The following is a 19,260-nucleotide window of genomic DNA, read 5'->3' on the forward strand; positions in this document are numbered from 1 at the left end:
GACAATAATAGGACATGTTCTATTATTTTGCGTAACGGAAATACAGACATACGGAAATGGAATGCACATGGAGTAACTTCAGTTTTTTGGGCGGACCCATTGAAATTAATGGTTCCGTGACGGTCCGCAAACAAAAAAAAACGGGCCACTGAAAGAAAATACGTTTGTGTGCATGAGGGCTTACGCACTTTAAGTTGCTTCTACCCCGTACTAGGCGAATATTAACATTTTATAATTGTATGTTACTCAGACTGTGCGGGTATACCTCTGCGATTATGGATTATATGACTGACCTGACAGATTTGTTAGGGTACTTTCTTTTTTAAATCAGATAGTTTTTATTGACAATATTCCACAGAATAAAGAATGCTTGTACAATTTCTTGGTAATAAAGAATAAAGCGGTTACAAATATCATCAGAGTCCGTCTGTTCATTAAGAGCATGAAAAGAATTTAATATGCTTGAAACAATAATAAAGGTCAACAGTGACCACCATTACAGTGCGTTATGGTCAATTGTACAAGGCATATACATCGACTTTTCCACTTTTAATTTAATAATGAACAAAAAATTTCCCCACCCAACTAGGGCTGCAACGATTAATCGATGTAATCGATTATATTCGATAACTGGATTCGTTGTCGACGAATCCAGTTATCGAATAATCGCCGATTCGTTGCTATTCGGGCGGGCGGTCGCTGCATCTTTATTTTACCTTTTTACAATGACGCTCCCGCTCCTGTAACAGCCAGGCAGAGCGGACGGCGGCGTAACGTCACTCACTCACGTGACACGCCTGCTCCGCCTCCTTCATTCATGAAGTGGGCGGAGCAGGCGCGTCACGTGATTGAGTGACGTTACGCCGCCGTCCGCTCTGCCTGGCTGTTACAGGAGCGGGAGCGTCATTGTAAAAAGGTAAAATAAAGATGCAAGCATCGGGGCCGGGGCTGTTAGGGGGAAGGGGGAAGGGGGAATCTGTCTATGGCACTGCTATGGGAAGGGGGGGAGGATCTGTCTATGGCACTGCTATGGGGAGGGGGGTCTGTGCACTGTTATGAGGAAAGGGATCTGTGCACTGTTATGAGGAAAGGGATCTGTGCACTGTTATGAGGAAAGGGATCTGTGCACTGTTATGCCCATAACAGTGCACATATCCCCCTCTCCATAACTACGCCGTCCACAGATCCCCCTCTCCATAACTACGCCGTCCACAGATCCCCCATAAGTGTCGTCCACAGATCCCCCATAAGTGTCGTCCACAGATCCCCCATAAGTGTCGTCCACAGATCCCCCATAATAGTGTCGTCCACAGATCCCCCATAATAGTGTCGTCCACAGATCCCCCATAATAGTGTCGTCCACAGATCCCCCATATTAGTGTCGTCCACAGATCCCCCATAATAGTGTCGTCCACAGATCCCCCATAATAGTGTCGTCCACAGATCCCCATATAGGCCCATCCCCATAATAGTGTCGTCCACAGATCCCCCATAATAGTGTCGTCCACAGATCCCCCATAATAGTGTCGTCCACAGATCCCCCATAATAGTGTCGTCCACAGATCCCCCATAATAGTGTCGTCCACAGATCCCCCATAATAGTGTCGTCCACAGATCCCCCATAATAGTGTCGTCCACAGATCCCCCATAATAGTGTCGTCCACAGATCCCCCATAATAGTGTCGTCCACAGATCCCCCATAATAGTGTCGTCCACAGATCCCCCATAATAGTGTCGTCCACAGATCCCCCATAATAGTGTCGTCCACAGATCCCCCATAATAGTGTCGTCCACAGATCCCCCATAATAGTGTCGTCCACAGATCCCCCATAATAGTGTCGTCCACAGATCCCCCATAATAGTGTCGTCCACAGATCCCCCATAATAGTGTCGTCCACAGATCCCCCATAATAGTGTCGTCCACAGATCCCCCATAATAGTGTCGTCCACAGATCCCCCATAATAGTGTCGTCCACAGAGCCCCCATAATAGTGTCGTCCACAGATCCCCCATAATAGTGTCGTCCACAGATCCCCCATAATAGTGTCGTCCACAGATCCCCCATAATAGTGTCGTCCACAGATCCCCCATAATAGTGTCGTCCACAATTTGTTTTAATATGGCCTTTGAACATAATTTTTCAAGTAAGATCATATAAACCTCTCTGTTTGGTAATTTTGTCGTTTTTTCCGATTAATCGATTAATCGTAGAAATTAATCGGCAACTAATCGATTATTCAAATAATCGTTAGCTGCAGCCCTACACCCAACCAACCAAACTTCCCCCCCAAGGCGATGAAACGGGCACTAGGCTTCCAACCCAGTACAATATTCATAACTCTAAAGGTCAATACCTGAAGTATCACCCATATAAGTATAGCAGGTATTATCCTACCATATCAACAGCATTTCAATTATACATACCAGGGAACCCAAACTTGGCACCATGCATAAGCATCATAGAGAGGAGAATATTTTGATCGACACAGCAGCTCCCGAATCTACATCCTTAGTAAGGGAGACTAGTCAGGGCAACGTATCCTATAATTTTCCCAAATCTTATCAAATTTCGCCACACACTTTCTTTTAACATAAACACCTTTTTCTAGTCAAAAGACTTCCGATAACCTATTTAAGAATTCTTTCCTGGTCGGACCTTGTGGTCGAAGCCAGTGTTTGACAATCAAGTTCCTGGCCTGAAAAAGCATGCGTTGTACTCCCAGACAGTGATGACGATTTTTAATGTCCAATATTCCAGTCACGCATGCCCTCGGTCCAGGCGGAACCACTATGTTATAGGAGTCTTTGATCAAAATCAAAATCGCTGTCCAAAAATTCCGGAGTTCCGCGCAGTCCCAGAACATATGCATCAGGGATGCAGGACCGTTACCACCCCTAGGACAGTCCGCATTTACCAGAACACCTATCTTACATAGGAACTCTGGGGTCCTATACACACGGTGCAGTAAAAACAACTGAGACATACGGTGTCCCTCACACACCGACAGTTGTGGAGTTGGCGCTAAAATAGACTTCCATTGCTCCTCCGAAATCGGCCCCACCTTTGCCTCCCATTTATGCTTGACTGCTAGGACCTCTTGTTTCAGTGATTTTACATACAAATTCCTATAAATGATGATATCAAACCACATGAGGAATTGGTTGTAAGGATCTGTTGAAACAGCGGTACCGTAGTACATTTCAATTACGTCGATTTTGCCTGCTTCAGGAAAGCATGGCGTAATTTAAGAAATTGATAAAAGGCCGATTGCGGGAGACCAAATTCATTTCTCAACTGTTCAAAGGACTTCAAGATACCCGAACTCTGTAACTGATACAAAAATCTCACTCCCTTGCGCTCCCATGGTGTAAACCCTTCTAAATGGAACATTTCGGGCAGATGCGGATTCCTCCAGATAGGGGAGACCCGCGTAAACCCTTGAACTGCAAGCAATTTCCTACATTTTTGCCAGATCTTGTGCATCAAGGGTTGGATGACCTGACATCTTATTGGCCAACCCCCCCATGTTCCAATAGAGTCACCGGTGAGTCCTGGCCTATGATATGGGCCACTAATCTAGCTGAGGCACTATCCCCAGGGCTTCTCCCCCATCCTCTTAGCTGCTGCAACTGAGCTGAAAAATAATAGCGTTTGGGATTGCAAGCCCCCCCGCCTCCTTCCCTCTTTGTAGTTTATCAAGACGGATCAGAGCTTTTTTGTGACGCCATATAAGGTCCCTAAACAATCCATCTATTTTGACAAATATCCTATGAGGTGTTAGGGCACTTTCACACTAGCGTTATTATTATCATCATCATTCATTGAGTTCCGTCCTAGGGGCTCAATACCGCAAAAGAACTGATCAGTTTTATCCTAATGCATTCTGAATGGAGAGCATTCCGTTCAGGATGCATCAGTTTAGTCCGACTTACGTTTTTTGGCCGGAGAGAATACCACAGCATGCTGCAGTTTTCTTTCCGGCCAAAACCCCTGAACACTTGCCAGAATGGCGGATCCGACATTAATTTCCATTGAAATGCATTAATGCCCAAGTGTTCCGGCAAAATAGATCCGTTCTTTCCGACTGCGCATGTGCAGACCATTACATCTGTGAAAAAAAAAAATACCGGATCCGTTTTTCCGGATGACAACTGGAAAGACTGATCCAGTATTGCAATGCATTTGTGAGATGGATCCACATCCGGATCCATCTCACAAATGTATCCGTTTGCGTCCAGATTGCCGTATCCGCAGGCAGTTCCTGCAACGGAACTGCCTGCTGGAATCCTCTGCCGCAAGTGTGAAAGTACCCCTTATCCGTTATCTTTCCTTTTCCTTAGACACAAGATATTTGTAATTACAAAATTGCCTAAAACAATCAACAAATATTTGACTAATAATTTACACATTTCTGCTGAATCTTCTCCCATAAAACTATATATCAGTCTGCTCAGCTCCTCCTGCTCTATAACCTGCTGTCTGCAGCTCAGACACCATGATTAACATGACAGATCACCACACTCTGTCGGATGAAGCATAAAGTGTCTAAAAAAATAATTAGGACTTGTGGTGCAAGGTATACTTTATATGTGTGATAACTGACTCCTTTTCAAAAGGTAAATCTGACACATACTAAAACACATGCAACCAGTTCTAGCTGTTGTTCGGCGTACGGGTGGACTACTTTATTATAAGCTTGGATGAGGATTCTAGGTGGGAGAGATCAGAAAGAGTAATGCTATGGGTGGCAGTTATACAAACTGGTGATCAGGAAAACTGGCTTAGCTGCCCATAGCAAGCAGATTACACCTTGCAATTTCCGCTGAAAAATGAAAGGTGGAATCTGATTGATTGCTATGGCAACTATACCAGTTTTCCTTATCACCAGTTTAGATAAATTTCCATCTTTAAGGGGCATTCGCATGACCGTATTTTTGGACTGCATCCGATCCGCATTTTTTGAGGACCCATTCATTTCAAAATATGCAGACAGCAAACCATGTGCTGTCCACATCTGTACATTCGTTCTGCTGCCCCGGAACAAGAATTGGCATTTCTAACAAAGGACGGTAAATGCAGAACGCACAAGTCTGGTATCTGTGTTTTGAAGATTCACAATTTGCAGACCACAAAAAAGAAGTGGCTGTATGAATGCCCTCTTATACTGAGGATAATCAGGCAGTCTCACGTGGTGTGCCTCTGCATCCTGCAAACCATCTAGACAGGGAGCATGACGACTGCCTTGCGGATAAGGTAGGGAGAGAATTGCTCAAAGAAAGCATTAATATTAAAATATAATATAATATAAAATATTCTTACGCTCAAAACAACTTAAGGGCTGTTTCACACGAGCGGATGCCGTGCGTGACATCCGCTGCGTGAATGACAGCCAAGACCCGATGCAGACTGCAGAGGCACGGAGCAGTAACATGACTGTTAATGCTCCGTGCCTCTCTGTGATCTCTTTACTACGAAATCACAGTGACAACTTTATCTCGCTGTGATTTCGTAGTAAAGAGATCACAGAGAGGCACGGAGCATTATCAGTCATGTTAATGCTCCGTGCTTCTGCTGTCCGCATCGGGTCTTGGCTGTCATTCACGGAGCGGATGTCACGCACGGCATCCGCGTGTGAAACAGCCCTAAAGAGCTTTTGCAAAAACAGACAATGGGGGCACATTGCTAGGATATGCCCCCGTTGTCTGTGGGAGCCACACCTACACGGAGAACAGAACGGGGAAAGTAGTGGAGGGCGCTCTGCATGCGCAGCTGCACTCCATTCATTTCTATGGGCCTGCTGAAAATTTCCATCAGCCTCATAGAAATGAATGGGAGCAGGGGCTGCGCATGCGCAGTGTGCTCCCATTCACTTGTATGGGAGCAACGCTTGGTGGTGGTCGGACCCCGGGAAACTTGGGGTCCTCCAGCCACACTCTCCCAGATCTGTTCTCGTTGTAGGTGCAGGTCAATGGGGCCGCATATGTTGCTCCGTTCCGTGGCCCCGCAAAAAAAAAAAAATATTGCATGTCCTATTCTTGTCCGCGCTTTGCAGACAAGAATAGGCAGTTTTATTAAAGGTTGTCCGTGCCATTCCGCAAATTGCGAAACGCGCACGGTCGCCGTCCGTGTTTTGCGGACCGCAAAACACACCACGGTCATGTGCATGTAGCCTTAGAAAGAAATTGCTGTGTACTATATAATGTCTGTAGGTATACAACCTATAAAACCAGTCGCACATGGGCCTATGTTTTCATCAATGGAGGAAAAACCAGAAGTTCTGAAATATGGAAGAAGTCCTTTTGCATCAAACATCCAGCAGTCTAGAATGGAAATATTCAATTTCCAATAAGGCTTGTATGCAGGCTACCCTGGTAGCAATTCTAGATAAAAAAAACAAAACAAAATTCCCCAAAGGTACCACAAAACATAAGGCAGAGATATGAATGGGATGGAGAAGAGTTTTTGCTATAGTCAGGAGGTCCACGTGAAAACTACCCAGGGGGAGGCTGCGTGTGCAGAATTACATTGTAGAGACTTCATCTGTGAAGCCCCCCCCCCCCCCCCCCCCCACTAAACAATTCCAGTAAACACAAAGGAGCGCAGTATAAATTCCATAAAGCCAGTCCTGGCACACATCGGCAGTTAATATTTACCTGCTGCTAACCGAGCACATACACCGTACACAGCGCACTTCCTTTACAAACACTGTACACTCATGGGAGTGCTATGCACGCACACGCACATCAGCCACGTTCTGCACCTTGTGTAACCTGACATCTACATTCCCTTTATAGGCTGAGTCCGAAACTGTGGTATAAGGAAAGCCTATGAGACAACTGAGCTCTGTCCGAACGAGGTGGAACTAAGAGCTGGTGACTGAAGGTCTAACCATGTGACAGAACCGCAGAACAGATTACTGACAGGCCCGAATCATGCAGGCGCACATACCTTTCATAACGGCAGCTATGTGAGGTATGTGTACCTTGCCCATCAGAGGAAACATTAACCCGAGAGCACACAGCCTACGTTTTACAGTATCCAAGGGACAAAATCCAGACAGAAACAGCAGACTAGGAGAACGCAAGAGTCCATGGAAAATGTCTTCCCAAATTGGAGTTATCTGGACCGAAAAAATAGCATATTTACAGGGTTGTTGGACAGGAATTTTATTTATTTATTTCAGGTAGATAGATTTCTTTCTTTGAAAAAAAAAAAAAAAAGCTCAATCTCCAAGCTGCTGGGTCCTTCCCAGTTCTGGCTCCACACAAACAAAATATTTATTTTTGCAACTGAGAATCCATACATATGAATGGGGTTACTTGATATCTGATAGCCTCATTCAGGTGTATGGGTCAGTCACAAATATTCCTGCATAAGAACACACAGCTAATGGCGATTTTCAAGAGTACTATACTTTTTAACACATATGCTCATTTAGTTGCTTACATCTTCCCCATGCTTTCTATCTGGACGCTCTTGACCTGTTCTCACCATGTTAAGACAATCACCTCTGGTTTCTTTACATCCTGTATGTAGCACTTCTTGTTATGTATCCAACCAAACCCATGATGACTTCTCTGCCACAGCTCCAGCACTGCCCCTTACGACGCCCAGCTAGTTTATAGCTCATTCCACCAGGTAGTTATATAGACACTCCCCTATTACTGCCCCCTACACCCAGCTAGTTTATAGCTCCTTCCACCAGGTAGTTATATAGACACTCCCCTATTACTGCCCCCTACACCCAGCTAGTTTATAGCTCCTTCCACCAGGTAGTTATATAGACACTCCCCTATTACTGCCCCCTACACCCAGCTAGTTTATAGCTCCTTCCACCAGGTAGTTATATAGACACTCCCCTATTACTGCCCCCTACACCCAGCTAGTTTATAGCTCCTTCCACCAGGTAGTTACATAGACACTCCCCTATCACTGCCCCTAACACCCAGCTAGTTTATAGCTCCTCCCACCAGGTAGTTATATAGACACTCCCCTATCACTGCCCCTTACAACCGCCAGGTAATATAGCTCCTCCCACTAGCTAGTTATATAGACACACCCCTATCACCCAGCTAGTTTAAAGCTCCTCCCACCAGCTAGTTACATAGACACACCCCTATCACCCAGCTAGTTTAAAGCTCCTCCCACCAGCTAGTTACATAGACACTCCCCTATCATTGCCCCTAACAACAAGCTAGCTTACAGCTCCTCTCACCAGCTACATAGACACTCCCCTATCATTGCCCTTAACACTCAGCTAGTGTATAGCTCCTCCCACCAGCTAGTTACATGGACACTCCCCTATCATTGCCCTTAACACCCAGCTAGTGTATAGCTCCTCCTACCAGCTAATTACATAGACACTCCCCTATCATGAAACGCCCATGGACATAACATCACAGGAAGTAAGAAAGCTACATGGACAGCCCAGAATGGAGCAATAAAGGTAAAAAAACACATTACAAAGTGACAGCTACAGTACATTCACAAATGATCATGTTAACCACTTCACATCTGGGCCATTTGTCCCCTTCCTGACCAGGCCTAATTTTGCAAATCTGACATATGTCATTTTATGTGGTATTAGCTTTGGAACGCTTTTACTTATCCAAACCATTCAAAGATTGTTTTCTCATGACACATTGCACTTCATGATAGTCATAAATATGAGTCAATATATTTCACCTTTATTTATAAAAAAAATCCCAAAATTTTGATAAACTCAATTTTCTAAATTTCAATTTCTCTGCTTTTAAAACAAAGTGATAAATAAATATTTTATGAGGTAACATTCCCCATATGTCTACTTTACGTTGACATCATTTTGTAAATGTCCTTTTATTTTTTTAGGACATTAAAAGGCTTAGAATTTTAGAAGCAATACTTAAAATGTAAAAAAAAATACCAAAACCCACTTTTTAAGGATCAGTTCAGGTCTGGTCACTTTGTGGGACTTAAATAGTGGATACCCTCATAAATGACCTCATTGTAGAAACCCCTCAAGGTACTTAAAACTGATTTTACAAACTTTGTTAACCCTTTAGGTGTTCCACAAGAATTTTAAAAAAATGAGATCAAATTTCACTTTTTTGGCAGATTTTTCATTTTAATCCATTTTGTTCTTTAAACACATCAAGGGGTAACAGCCAAACAAAACTTAATATTTATTACCCTGATTCTGCGATTTACTGAGACACCCCACATGTGGTTGTAAATTGATGTAAGGGCACACGGCAGGGCGCAGAATTAAAGGAGCGCCGTATGGGTTTTGAAAGGCAGATTTTGCTCAACTGGTTTTTAGATGCCATGTCTCATTTGAAGCCCCCCTGATGCACCCTTACAGTAGAAACTCCCAAAAAGTGACAACATTTTGGAAACAAGGGGATAAGGCTACTTTCACACCTGCGTTCGATCGGATCCGTTCTGAACGGATCCACTCATATTAATGCAGACGGTGGCTCCGTTCAGAACAGATCCGTCTGCATTATAACTCAGAAAAATTTTCTAAGTCTGAAAGTAGCCTGAGCGGATCCGTTCAGACTTTACATTGAAAGTCAATGGGGGACGGATCCGCTTGAAGATTGAGCCATATGGTGTAATCTTCAAGCGGATCCGTCCCCATTGACTTACATTGTAAGTCGGAACGGATCTGCTCGCCTCCGCACGGCCAGGCGGACACCCGAACGCTGCTTGGAGCGGAGGCTGAGCGCTGGCAGGCGGATGCATTCTCAGTGGATCCGCCTCCACTGAGAATGCATTAGGGCCAGACGGCTGTGTTCAGGGCCGCTCGTGAGCCCCTTCAAACGGAGCTCACGAGCGGACACCTGAACGCAGGTGTGAAAGGAGCCTAAGGTGCCAGTTTTATTGGTACTATTTTGGGGTACATATGATTTTTAATTGCTCTATATTACGTTTTTTGTGAGGCAAGGTAACCCAAAAAATGGCTGTTTTGGCAGTTTTTTTTTTTTACAACATTCATCTGGGAAGATCATGTGCTATTCTTTATAGAGCAGGTTACGGACGCAATGATATCAAATATGTCTACTTTCTTTCTTTGTTTCAGTTTTACATAAAGCATTTTTGAAAAAAAATTATGTTTTTGTGTCAATTTTCTGAACGCCATTTTTTTTTTATTTTTCTGCTGATCGTCTTGTGCAGGGGCTCATGTTTTGCAGGAAGAGTTGACGTTTTTATTGCTACCATTTTTGGGTACATATGATTTTTTGATCATTCATTTTAAACACTTTATGGGGCAAGGTGACCCCAAAAAATTGGTTGTTTTAGCACAATTTATATTTATTTTCACAACGTTCATCTGAGGGGTTAGGTCATGTGACATTTTTATAGAGCAGATCGTTACAAATGTGGCGATACCTTATATGTATACTTTTTCCTATTCATTTAAGTTTTACACACATAGCATTTTTGAAACAAAAAAAAATTATGTTTTAGTGTCTCCATCGTCTGAGCGCCATAACTTTTTTATTTTTTGACCGATTGTCTTAGGGTCCATTCACACGTCCGTTTTTTCTTTCCTGATCTGTTCCGTTTTTTGCTGAACAGATCTGGACCAGATCTGGACCCATTCATTTTCAATGGGTCCTGAAAAAAAACGGACAGCACAATGTCAGATTTTTTTTCAGGACCCATTGAAAATGAATGGGTCCAGATCTGGTCCAGATCTGTTCAGCAAAAAACGGAACAGATCAGGAAAGAAAACAACGGACGTGTGAATGGACCCTTAGTTAGGGTCTCATTTTTTACGGGATGAGGTGACAGTTTGGTACTATTTTAGGGGGCATACGCCTTTTTAATCGCTAGGTGTTGCACTTTATGTGATGTTAGGTGACCAAAAAATGGTGATACCCAATATGTATACTTTTTTTTATTTCACTTTAACACAATAGCATTTTTGAAGAAAAAAAAAAGGATGTTTTAATGTGTTTTTCTTATGTAGGAGGATTTTATTTTTTTATTTTACACTTTGCGTCCCCCATAAGGTCATACAAGACCTCTGGGGGACATTTAACTTCACTTTTTTTCCCACTATAGATTTCTTCTGTAACTGGGGCCGACATAGTAGCCCCAGTTACAGGGAAAATAGAGGTTGTACAGCGATATACAGCGCTGTACAGCCTCAGTGCAGGGCTGATCGAGCTCTCTAGAAGACCTGACAGCTCCTGCACTCTTCCGGCCTCGACAATCACAGGACCGCCGCGCCGAAACTCATCTGTATACACAGCGCTCAGTGAGTGCTGTGTATACAGCGATCTAGAAGTCAGGGGCATTTGGGAACTGTTTCTGCCTTCTCTCTGGGTTGCCCTGCTGTCACTGACAGCGGGCAACCCGCTCTGCAGCTGCACGATTAGCGTGCAGCTGCCATCTCTGAATGGACGTTCAGAAACATCCAGAGATAGACATCCACCTCCCAGACGTTTATAGTCAACGGGTGGTGGTTAAAAGATGTTAATGCAAACCGAAAAACCCCATTAGGGAACTGTTTTTTTAATACATATGACTCCAAGTTATGATATTAATTGGTTCTTAGATGACCATTATATGTTGAAACCATTGTGACTGGAGTCCATAATTTGACAGAAAACTGGTAATAGGTTCCAAAGCAGATAACTAAGGCCTGTTTCACACTTGTGTTGTTGTTTTCCGGTATTGAGATCCAGTAGTGGAAAAAACGTTTCTGTATGGTCCTGATGTATGAAGAAAAAAGGGATTTTGTCCAGCTTGTAATTGTGGTAATCCAGAGGCTTTATTCAATAATCCAGGTACAAGAAAGCAGGTCTACATGTTTCGGGCCCAATTCAATTTTAGCCCTTGTCATGAGTAAGGGCTAAAATTGAATTGGGCCCGAAACATGTAGACCTGCTTTCTTGTACCTGAATTTTATACCCATGTGATTATTGAATAAAGCCTCTGGATTACCACAATTACAAGCTGGGCAAAATCCCCTTTTTCTTCATACTTCTGGATTTCTCCTGATTTGGGTGAAGGAGTTGTTCCGTGCTACACAGTGGAATCCTCGGCAGGTGAGAGCTGCTCAAACCTTTGATTTTTACTGTATGGTCCTGATGCATTCTGAGCAGAAAGAGATCCATTCAGGATGTAGCCGGACGTCTTCGATTCCAGCAGCATTCTGTTTTGCGACCAGACACAAAACCACTGCAAGTCATGAAAAAGAAACGGATCCGTCACTAAAAACAATTCAAAGTCAATGGCGACGGATCCGTTTTTTTAGGAGCCAAAAAAATAAAATAAAAACACGGATCCGTCACCCATTGACTTTCTATGGATCGGTTTTATTCAGATTTTACACGGCCACATCCTAACAGATGCGTCCTGATGTCCTCTGCCGGATCTCAAAACAGGAATTAAGGCTACTTTCACACTTGCGGCAGTATGATCCGGCGGGCAGTTCCGTCGCCGGATCCGCATGTGACTGAAAGCTTTTGTGAGAGGCATCCGGATGCGGATCCGTCTCACAAATGCATTGCAAGAACGGATCAGTCTCTCCGCTTGTCATGCGGACAGACTGATCCATCTTGTATCTTTTTTCAAATTTTTACCTGTGTGCGCATGCGCAGACCGGAAGTACAGATCCGGCATTTTACATTCCTATGGGGGAAAATGCAGAATCCGGCATTCAGGCAAGTCTTCCGTTTTTTTCCGCCGTAGATAAAACCGTAGCATGCTGCAGTTTTATCTTTGTCCTGATCAGTCAAAATGAGTGAACTGAAGACATCCTGAACGGATTACTCTCCGTTCACAATGCATGGGGATATACCTGATCAGTTCTTTTCTGGTATAGAGCCCCTGTGACGGAACTCTGTGCCGGAAAAGAAAAACGCTAGTGTGAAAGTACACTAACAACGCAAGTGTGATACAGGCCTAAGGCAGCTAAAGCAAGTCCTTCCTTATGAGAGTCAGGAATAGATGCTGGAAGCTATAAACCAGGGATGGCCAACCTGGGGCTCCCCAGCTGTTGCAAAATTACAATTGCCAGCATGCCAAGACTGCCTACAGGAGGGCATGGTGGGAGTTGTAGTTTTACAACAGCTGGAGAGCCGCAGGTTGGCCATCCCTGCTGTAAACCATTTCTGGGATGAGGACTGGAGCTTCTTCATGGGTTTCTCTAGCACACAATGCACAAGAAAAATAAAGTGGCGCAGCCCTCACTTGCTCATCCTGGCACAGAAAGGGCAGTACAGGACATGTAGTACCGCACAGTACTGTAACAGAGGGCTACTAGACAGCCAATATGGGTGTACTACCAGAGAAATCAGGTACTGGATGCCGAGTCCGGCTTCAAATATTGTATCCTGAGGGACCACCGTATAGGGATAATTGCTGCGGAAGAGTGGCCCCCGCTCACAAACCCGGCCTGCCCATGAGAGGGGGTGCCACAGAAAGCCTCTCCCATGTGTGTGGTGTTTGGTGAACCGCACTGGGACCACACCAGTTTGTAACATCTTATATTATTATGTCTTTCACTATACTGGTATGTTATTATGCTACTTTGTGTGAGGTGTGCATTTCTGTGGTGGATCACGCCTCAGTGTATGTTTTCTTCTTATCCTCAATTTTGAAAAGCTATTTTTTAATAGTGCTTGTCCACTTGACTAACTTTTGGATTAACACTGCTAGGTGTGCCTTACTTTAGCAGTCTTTCGCTGTCTTATTGTAAAAAAATATATATCTATAGATACACACACGCAAGGATACTTTTTGGCTTGTGTCGATAGTAGTTTGGTATTAATTGCACATCCATCCCAAACTCTACACACTGCCGAAAAACAGAAGGCGTCAACAGATCACTTCCCCCTCTGTAATTACTGCGGCCAGGAGGCACTCCTCAGATGTCCGCATTCTGAGCTCAAGATCAGACATGTGTCTCCCACCAGCACACGGCTGTAGCCCTTATTGCTATCTGCAAAAAAACGGATAGCCGCTGTGTGCGTTCTGCTATTTGTGGAACGTAACGTCCTGTACTCTAGAACAGTCCTATCTTGTCAGACAAGAATAGGACAAGAAAAATGTTCTATTTTTTTTAGCTGGGCCCAGGAATGGACATACGGATGTGGACAGCACACGTTGAGTTGTCCGCATCTCTTGCAGCCCCATCAAAGTAAATGGGTCTGCATCCGACCCACAAAAATTGTGAGTCGGATGCGGACAAAAAAATACATTAGTATGCATGAGCCCTTATAGAGAACCTGAGAGACAGTGAGGGTATTACACTGCCCGAGGTTCGGCCCATTGTGATGAACCAGTGTCCATAGGATAACTGGCCCCTATAATGGTGCCAGCGGTAAATAAGTAGACATTTGTCACAGATGGCATCTTTCATCCAGAATAAAAGTTGCCCGCTTATCGGCAGCACATTGCACTGTGTAATCAGGGACGCGCTGCCGATAATCAATGAATGAGAAAGGAAGAATTGTGGCAGCAATCATTGCTTGCCATCTGCTGATCCGGGTACAGTGCCACATGGCTAATCACCAGTGGTTTACTTGGCACTAAAGCACAAATTTGATGCAAATCGCTGCAGTTTTGCTGCATGGCACGCTACCACCCTGGGCCCCGCTAATGCAAAAGCAGGTTAAGGCCTGGTTAGGTCTGTGCAATCACTGAAATGTACTCAATCGCCTTTTCAGTGGATATCGATTCGGATTTTGTCATTATCAAGCCGGGCTCCTGCTGTAACAGCTGGAATCAGAGAACTCCGATCCCATTCCGTGGTCCAGGGCAACTGCAGCATATAGGCTGACAGAGGGAGAGGTCTCATCAGCGAATACAATCGCGGGGTGCTGATGTATTGCTATGGCAACAGACCGCCTGTAACTGTTAGGCCTCTTTCACACTACAGTATGTTGCATTCAGTGTTTTGCGTTCCGTTTTTCACGGATCCGTTGTTCCGTTTTTTGCTTCCGTTGTGGTTCCATTTCCGTTCCGTTGTTCCGTTCCGTTTTTCCGTATGGCAAATACAGTATACAGTAATTTCATATTAAAAATTGGGCTGGGCATAACATTTTCAATTGATGGTTCCGCAAAAAACGGAACGGATACGGAAGACATACGGATGCATTTCCGTATGTGTTCCGTTTTTTTTGCGGCCCCATTGACTTGAATGGAGCCACGGACTGTGATTCTCGGCCAAATATAGGACATGTTCTATCTTTTCAACGGAACGGAAAAACGGAAATACGGAATGCATACGGAACACATTCCGTTTTTTTGCGGAACCATTGAAATGAATGGTTCCGTATACGGACCGTATACGGAACGCAAAAAACGGACCGTATACGGAACGCAAAAAACTGTAGTGTGAAAGAGGCCTTACAGAGATACAAGTTATACCAATGTATTACAAAAAACAACCTCCCCTAGTGGGACTACAAAAAAAAAAAAGTTAATGAAGTTTATTTTGAAAAAGTAAAACACTTTTTGTGGAAAATTGCTTTTATTTATCTATGTTTTACTTTATCAGAATAAACTTTATTAATCTTTAGTGGCTTAAAAAAAACACATTAGAAACACAACAGTAGCATACCTAAAAGGATCAATAAAGTTGGGTGCAGGTCTAAAAGTTTGGGCTAAAACGTTCTCCAGTGAATCCAAAAGATAGAGCCGCCCTCCAAAATATCTTCCCAAAAAATGGTGCTGCAGATTTTGGTGTGAATCTTCCCCAAATCTTAGCCCTTTCTTGGCAAGACTGAAATCTGCACAAACTGACATACTGCAGTTTTCAAAATGTGGCATCTTACACCATAACCGTTTTCCGACTACACAGCGAGCTAGGCACCATGGATCTTTCTAGTGCCGTGTGACGATGGGTTTTGTCTAAGTGCACTTACCTTAGTAAATATGGGCCGGCGCGCACCACCGTAATGTCGAGAATGTCTCCAGACTGGTCTAGCGTCAAACCAGTATGATGGCTCTTCTCTTTAGAGAATACAGCCTGACGTACTCCATCCAGACTGGTCAGGTCCTGCTCTGTGATCCCTGATGGTCTAAGCTCTAAGGCCATACTTTTGTTTCCTGATACAGTTTTTAAAAGGCAAAATCCAGAGTGAAGCACTAAGGCCTCATTCACACAACTGTATTTGCAGTCCGCATCCAATCCGTACTTTTTGTGGATCACAAGCAAATCCGTTCATTGCCATGAGGCTGTCAAAAATGCAGAGGCCATGGATGCCATCTGTGTGCTGCACATTATATAACGTGTCCTATTCTTTACGCAGACAGGAATAGGCAGTGACAATGGGGCCTGCAAATACGGCGGACCGCAAGCCAAAACTGCATCAGGAAACCTGAATATGTCGCAGCACCCTAAGGTGGGACTACACCTGCAATCATCCTTAGGGCTCAGGCACACAAAGGCATTTTTTTGCGCGTCTGATGCAGATCCATTCACTTCAACAGGGCTGCACGCCGTGTGCTGTCTGCATCTTTATGTCCATTCCGTTGTCCCGCAAAAATATAGACCATGTCCTATTCTTGTCCGTTTTACAGAAAAGCATAGGACTGTTCTATCGAAGGTAGGGCTTCCATTCCGTAAAATGTGGAATGCACGCGGCCAGTGTCCATTTTTTTGCGGATGCGCAATTTGCGGCCACGGTCATGTGCATGAGCCCTTACTTCGGCTTCATTTCTCTGCGTATTTGCACACCCTCTGGATAAACAATAGACACATGGCAGACTTCAAAAACCGCACGGCAGGTCAACATCCAGGCAGAAAACTTCTGCACCGTGTACATGAGATCACAAAAACCTCATGTACTTTGCTGTAGATTTTGTGTGCGGAAAACCTGAGATCTCACCACCATGACCTAAGGAGGTCCTCCACTTGGATCATCCCCAGCATTAGCCTCCTGGATCATGTCTAGCACCTGCTCTTACCACAAGGTTTATGGAAGGACTCTACCTGGAATTATACTTCCATTATGCTATGGTCCTAGAAGGCTGTCCACTCTGGTCTCCTTCAGGTAAGGTCTAAGGACTGACAACCTGGACTCTTCCCATTGTAAGGCGAAGGGAAGGACATGTCCTAGAGCAGGGATCAGCAACCTGCAGCACTCCAGCTGTTGTAGAACTATCATTCCCAGCATGCTCCATTCATTTCTATGAGAGTTCTTAGAAGAGCAATCTACTCCTGTCCTAGAGCCAACCCTAGTTCCAGCCTCCTTTATGCTATGTATAAAGAGGACCTCCATTTGGAGTCTGTGATTTTATGGTCCAAGGGGGGACTCTACCTGGAAACGTCCCCAGCATCTGCTCCTGCTGTGATCTTAGGAGGGACTCCACCTGCAAACAGCCTTGCTCTTCCTCAATCATAATAAAGGACTCCAGCTGGAATCTTTCCAGTCCCGGATTTTGCCGCCCTTGTGATATATAGCATTTAATATGAGGCCAATAGGCACAGAGGAAAATACGTCCCTCGGGTCACATAGTAGTCAAGCTGCCGATACGAATGATAGATACAGCTCTGTATACGCCCTACAAAGTGATGGCCAGCCGGGAGCAGAGGTTCCGGTACAGAGCAGGTAACAGTAGACGTCTCTCACCTGACAAGTCCCGGGGCGGCTCCTCTCTTTCCCTCTCGCCGCTCTCCCTGTGTCCTGGTGCTCTCTCAGTCTCTCCCTCTGACATCACAGGAAGTCCTACCTGTCCGGGGCAGCCAGAACCGGAAGCTCGGAATGAATTCCGCGCGCAGGCTCACGGGAGTTGTAGTGTCCGGCTGCGACTGTCGGGCTACACATTGTGATGGGCTGCTAGCCGCTGCACGTGGTGGTCGCTCTCCTTTAGACCTGTGTTCAGACAGTCTGCGTTTCATTATCATAGGTTCTGGAGATGTGACCTCTACCGCTGCACGTTGTACTGATAATTATTGTATTTACTGATGAATAATAATCTGGAAGCTGTGACTATTTGTGTTGGGCACTTTTTGCTGTGGCAGCCATCATCCTCTTGAAGGTAGCTGCAGCCAATGAATCTGCTCTCCTAGTGGTCCTCTGGCTGTCTGAGGGACTGGTAACAGAGGTCCAACCTTGTCACATCTGCTGTCCCCTGCCATACCATAAATGTGCTCCAGCTAGGAGCTGAAGTAGATTTATTTTAGAATGCGCGCCAGTGTTCTGCTGTAAATATGCTATTAAAATAATGCCCCCAGTTTGAATAATGCCCCTTTTTAGGCCTCTTTCACAGTTTTTTCCACGCGAGTGCAATGCGTTTTGATGCGTTTTTCACAGGCTTGATAAAAAAACTGAAGGTTTACAAACAACATCTCCTAGCAACCATCAGTGATGCATGGCGTTTTTCACTGAAGCCCCAATCACTTCTACGGAGCCAGAGCTGCGTGCAAAAAAAAAAAAACCCGCTCATGTGCACAGACCTATTAAAATGCATGGGTCAGGATTCAGTGCGGGTGCAATGCATTCACGTCACGCATTGCATCCGAACGGAAAACTCGCTCGTGTGAAAGGGGCCTTAGTGTCCCGCAGTTAGAATAATGCCCCCATTAGTGCCCCGCAGTTAGAATAATGCCCCCTATTAGTGTCCCCCAGTTAGAATAATGCCCCCTATTAGTGTCCCCCAGTTAGAATAATGCCCCCATTAGTGCCCACTTCTGTTTCTGCAAAAAAAAAACTCACCTCCTCCATTTGCTCACGCCGCAGTGAATGCCCCCTGCTTACTGGACAGGACTTGCGCTCCAGCGTGATGACATCTCACAGGTCCTGTCCTCCAGTCAGCAGCGTGAGCAAATGGAGGTGGTGAGTGATTTTTTAAATTTTTTATTAACACTCGGCGAATTTTTTATTAACACCTGTTAGGAAAATACCGGCAGGGCCACTAAAATACCCCCCTTGTCTGTGAAATACCGGCAACCCTAGCTGAGAGCATCCGAAAATAAAATGTTGGCACAAAATGTGCTTTTTGCCAAATTTATCAACTTTTATGCCAAAAACCATCAATAAAGCTTTAATGATCCTTTCTTTTCCCAACATAGGCGTTGCTGGTACACACTTATCCATCTCTGTGCACGGTAATAACTACTTGTGGGGTTGTGTTGCCTTCACACGTGGCAGATTGTGAGTAATGTCCGAGACTGAAAATCGGTTCCATTCATCTGGATGGGACTTGCGTTAATCCATGTGCTTCCTGCCAAAACTTCATTCAGATGACTTCAGTCTAGGAAATATTTGCAACTAAATCACTAGACTAGGAGGGGTGTTGTATTAAGCCTGATG

General features: G+C 44.6%; 1 protein-coding gene across 3 annotated transcripts in view; it reads right to left on the reverse strand.

Annotated features, from left to right (window-relative positions):
* PHACTR4 (phosphatase and actin regulator 4) overlaps positions 1 to 17,672 on the reverse strand; it is a 65,536-nt gene extending 47,864 nt beyond the window's left edge. For all 3 annotated transcript variants that reach the window (XM_044288018.1, XM_044288019.1, XM_044288017.1), the window contains exon 1: positions 17,578 to 17,672. In XM_044288018.1, the coding sequence (XP_044143953.1) occupies positions 17,578 to 17,662 (85 nt within the window). In that variant the 5' untranslated portion in view covers positions 17,663 to 17,672. The remainder of the gene's footprint in view (positions 1 to 17,577) is intronic.
* Between the last annotated feature and the right edge of the window lie 1,588 nt (positions 17,673 to 19,260).

This window comes from Bufo gargarizans, chromosome 3 (genome assembly GCF_014858855.1).
Source record: "Bufo gargarizans isolate SCDJY-AF-19 chromosome 3, ASM1485885v1, whole genome shotgun sequence".
Taxonomy (NCBI): Eukaryota; Metazoa; Chordata; class Amphibia; order Anura; family Bufonidae; genus Bufo; species Bufo gargarizans.